Source organism: Merops nubicus, unplaced genomic scaffold, assembly GCF_000691845.1.
Source record: "Merops nubicus isolate BGI_N331 unplaced genomic scaffold, ASM69184v1 scaffold36032, whole genome shotgun sequence".
NCBI lineage: Eukaryota > Metazoa > Chordata > Aves > Coraciiformes > Meropidae > Merops > Merops nubicus.
The window spans coordinates 10,334-14,733 of NW_008594916.1; the positions used below are offsets into that span (position 1 = coordinate 10,334).

General features: G+C 55.0%; 1 protein-coding gene across 1 annotated transcript in view; it reads right to left on the minus strand.

Annotated features, from left to right (window-relative positions):
* LOC103768755 (glutamate receptor ionotropic, NMDA 1-like) overlaps positions 1–4,392 on the minus strand; it is a gene marked incomplete at its 5' end in the record, with an annotated part of 12,893 nt that extends 8,501 nt beyond the window's left edge. Inside the window, 5 exon segments of the mRNA XM_008935908.1 lie at positions 65–192; positions 1,109–1,244; positions 2,405–2,488; positions 2,584–2,728; positions 4,218–4,392. Coding sequence (XP_008934156.1) covers positions 65–192; positions 1,109–1,244; positions 2,405–2,488; positions 2,584–2,728; positions 4,218–4,392 — 668 coding nt within the window.
* Positions 4,393–4,400: the final 8 nt, after the last annotated feature.

The window sequence follows — 4,400 nt, forward strand, 5'->3', positions numbered from 1 at the left end:
AGGGCCTGGGGCCACTTCAGCACATGATACAGGCAAAGAGATGTCACAGGCTGCCCAAACTCACCCGCTCTTGGGTACCAAATTTACCATCAGCCACCAGGTGAACCTCATAGGTGAAGTTCATCACCCCTGCCAGCCGGATGAGCAGGTCAATGCAGAAGCCATAGCAGCACAGTGCCACGGTGGGACGGCCTGGGGGGGCAGAAAATGGGAGGGAGGAGTGGAGGCAACTCTTTGCCAGGGACCTCAAGGAGGATCCAGCGAGAGCAGCCACCTGCAGGGCTCACATCGTGGGAGATGTAATCATGTTATTCAGGCAGGGCCATCCACCTTGAGCACCCTCCCCCACTGCCTCCATCGCCCATGGGTGCTGACAAGCTGGGGGCAAAGGGATCTCCCTCATTTGCTGTGTCCCAGTGGGGTGGGCTGAGAGTTGGTGCTACCAACCCACAGCAGGGGATGGAGGGGGCTTGGTGTGTGCAGGCTGTGCTGGAGGAGGGCAACAGGAACCCACTAGCTTGAACATAGCCCAGGACACAGCTCGAGGCTGGAGTGGAGGGAGTTGCATGCAGGAAAGTGTGATGGCCAAGGGGATGCACTCTGGGTGGATTTGGGCCAGCCTGGGGTGTTATGAAGCAGCTCACACACCCCACCAGGTGCTCACTCCTAATCCTCAAACAGGATTCCTGTAACAAAGTGGTTTGAAACTGGTGTTGTTAAGTCCCCATGCAGCAGGTGCTAATGTCCCTCAGGGTTCTCACTTCTCCTTGAGATCAGGGGAAAGAGATTGGAGCATTCCAGGAGACAGAAACATGGGCTGCAATCCCCCAAAACAGCCCTCGAGGCCACTAAAAACAAAGAAAGTGCGAAAGTCACCCACTAGGGTCAAAAACTTGTATCCAGGTGCCCAGTTACAGCACAGCACTACTGTGGGGCTGAGCTGACGAGGCTGTTTTGGGGGCCGAATGTGCTGCCACCTTCCTGCTCCTCATCCTCTGGGCCTCCTGTGTGACTGAGCACCCTCGCTGGGGACCCCTTCTTGGGACAGGGGTCTTCACCAGCTGGGTGTGCTGGGGGAGCCAGTGCACTCACCACCAGGCTGAGTTACCTGGGATGGTCTCGTTGGGTCCAGTGCAAAAGACCTTTTTCACAGGATCTCCATTGATGGTGAATTCCTCCCTGCACGTCCCATCTGCTTGAGTGGGCTTCACATACACGAAGGGCTCTTGGTGGATTGTTACTATCTGTGAGGAGAAGCACAAACACCCGTTTGTCCCCATTCCACTCCAGAGCTGTGTTCTCCTGAGTGGGGAGCTGGGCTGCCCTCTCCACTCCAGCATGGCCAAACACTGTGGTACCCTCCTCAGCTGCCATCTCAGCTCTCCAGGCGGCTCAGCCCAGCAGCAGGACCTGCCTTTAGCATGGGGAACATTTGCTCTCCTGCACCGAGGATGAGGAAGAGCCACATCAGCATCCTCCTTCATGTGCCACCTCCCCCTCGGCCTCAGAGCCTTCCACACCCTTCTCCCCAGCAGTAGGCTGATGAGAGCCACCACTCAGCCAGGATTAGTGCCCTGGACGGTGCTCTAAACACTGTCACACTGCCCCAGGCCAATGCAGATATTTCAGTCCTGCCCTGGATCTTCTCAGTAAAGCATCTGCATCCCCTCTGCAGGAGACTCGCTGCTGGTGGGAATGTGGAGCTTCCCTTGAGGACAGTAGGGCAAATGAATGGTCACACTGGCAGGACTGGCCTGCCCAGGATCCAGCCACTAAAGTGGCTGCTGAGCTACACTTAAAGGCATGAAAAGCAAAGCAAGAGTGAGGGGACCTTCTCCCAGGGGCACCCCCATCTTCTGGCCATCATCTCTTCAGGGATTTCCCTAGCCCAACGCAGCAGTCAGCAGCCCACCACCCCACCTCTACTACATTGTTTAATCTCTTTTTGAACCTGTTTCCTTCTGGCCTCTGTTTTGTCTAACAGCAGCAATCTCCAGACCTGAACCATGCCTTGGCCAAAGGACCCATCTTTGTATTCCCTGAAAACCTGTGCCTGGTGCCCTCTGGCTCCCAAGCCATGAGGAATGGTGAACACCTTGTCCCTCCATCCCTTCTCTGCTGTTCTCTCTCGCATCCCTTTTCCAGCTGTCTCTTTGCAAACCAAAGGATGTTTGCCACCCTCTCTCGTTTGTCCCCAGCTGGAAGTTGTGCTCTAGCTCTGAGCACCCTCCAGTACCTCCTCGGAGTTGCTCTGCTATATCCTCTCCAGGAAGGCAGGTGCCCTGCATTTGCAGATGCTGCTGACACCGCAGGGGCAGCGGTGGAGGTGGGAGGCAGAGAAGTCACAGCCCTGCATGCAGAGAGCTGAGGAGACTTCCCACCCACTAAAGCCTTTTGCTGTTACCTTCAACTTGGTCGACATCTGATAGCCTTGAGGTTTCTCGGTTTCTCCCCCTGGCCAGATAATCTTACGGTCGTTGGTCAAGACCTACGATTGATCCCAGAGGAAGGAGATAGAGGTGAGGCCATGGGCAGACACCCCTGCACACACACAGCCCCCAGCCTGTCCAGGCCTGCACATACATTGCTGCCGTTGTAAATCCCAACTTGGACCAGTTTCCGATTCTGCAGGTTCATGATGCTGTAGTTGGCAAACTTTCTGTCCCCATCCTCGTTGAACTCCACCCGTCCAGTGACACCCTCTGAGTACTTGGAGGACATCAACACTCTGTGGAGAGAAACAGAGCGGGGACAACCTAGAAAACCTGCTGTGGTTGCTGGGACACCTGAGAAGGCATCAGAAAGACAAATGCTTTCTCTCAGTTGCCTGCCATGTGCTCACTACCCTATAGAAATCCAGTCAAGGCTACCTATGGTCTGTTCATAGACCCGTGACCGTTCCCTCCTGGTGGATGGAGTCAGTTTCCCAGATGTTGCACTGCCACATCTGTTATTATTGCCCCTTGTTTTCCACCAGATCAGTTCCATTCCTGTGACCGTTCCTTCCTGGTGGATGGAGTCAGTTTCCCAGATGTTGCACTGCCACATCTGTTATTATTGCCCCTTGTTTTCCACCAGATCAGTTCCATTCCTTTAAGGCATGTGCCCCATGGCGCCTCTGGGGGTCCTTTGGTAGCTGTGACCATGCCTCTGCTCCTGGTGCTTCTCTCTGGCACCAACCCATCACAGCCTGGGTTGTGCCCCAGGCACACACATACACCACCAAGGGGAGAACCAGCCTCTGAAACCCTGGAAAGACGATAGTGAAGACCCCGAAGAATTGCCTGAGCCACCTGCAGTGCACCACAGAGAAAAACTGTGAATGGCTCAGGCCAAAGGTCGTGTTGTTGCAGAGGATGCCAGATGTTTCTCTGAAATAATCTTCAGCTTTGTAGGTCCTATGTGCAACAGAACCCAGATCTGCAGACAGGGCATCCCGCAGACATTATGACTATGTCTGCAGAGACCAAACCCTGGCACAAGATCCCACCACCAAAAACAACACCCTGCAGCACAGAGAGGTGGGTCCTGGGGAACACGTGCAGCACCCCCCGGTCACAGGGCCCACAGCAGCAAGATCCAACACTCACATGCTCTGATCTGCTGAGACCCCGCCACTCAAAACCACCAGCAGCCAGCAGCCTGTCCCATGCGTGGAGATCTCATGCCCCAAAGTCCTCCCTGCAGCATGCTGATCCCTGCCGCAGCCACAAAACGTTCAGCCAGAAACTTGTCTGCAGCACTGAGCTCACATTTGACAGACATATCCCCCTGCCCTGGCTTGGCAGAAAACCCATCTTGTCTCCTCTCCCACTCACAGAATTAAGATCCATATGGGAGAAGATCATCCCTTCATGGCCCCCAGATCTCTTCCTCCTGGAAGTCGTTCCCTGCCCACAGTGATCCCAGCTGCCCAAACACTGTCCATGAAAGCGTGGGTTGGCATGGACTGAATTGGTGCCAGGCTCCAGGATGGAGCTAAATAGCCTGGACAAACTGGGGGCCAGTGCCCAAACCCACATCCTGGGTACTTTTTTAGGAGAGATGTATCCCTCACGTCTGAATCATGCAGGAGAGTCCAAGCAGTCCTGTGCCACGTGCCCAAATGCTTTAGTGATGGATAACTTGACCCTTTTCCTCATGCTGCCCTTTTCCTCATGCGCCCACCTTTTCCAGCAGGTCTTCTGCTCCCTCCAGAACGACCCTTCCCCAAATACCTCTTGAAGAGGGGTCCTGTCTTCCAGATGTTGGTGTTGCCCACGCAGCCCCGCGGCGGGTCTGTGATATTCTCCTTCTCAAACAAGTCGTGCACAGCCTGGGCCACTATGGCGACGGCGTCGCTGATGTGGGCTGACTCGTTCTTCCCATTGATGAGCTGCAAACCAATCACTCCTGCCACG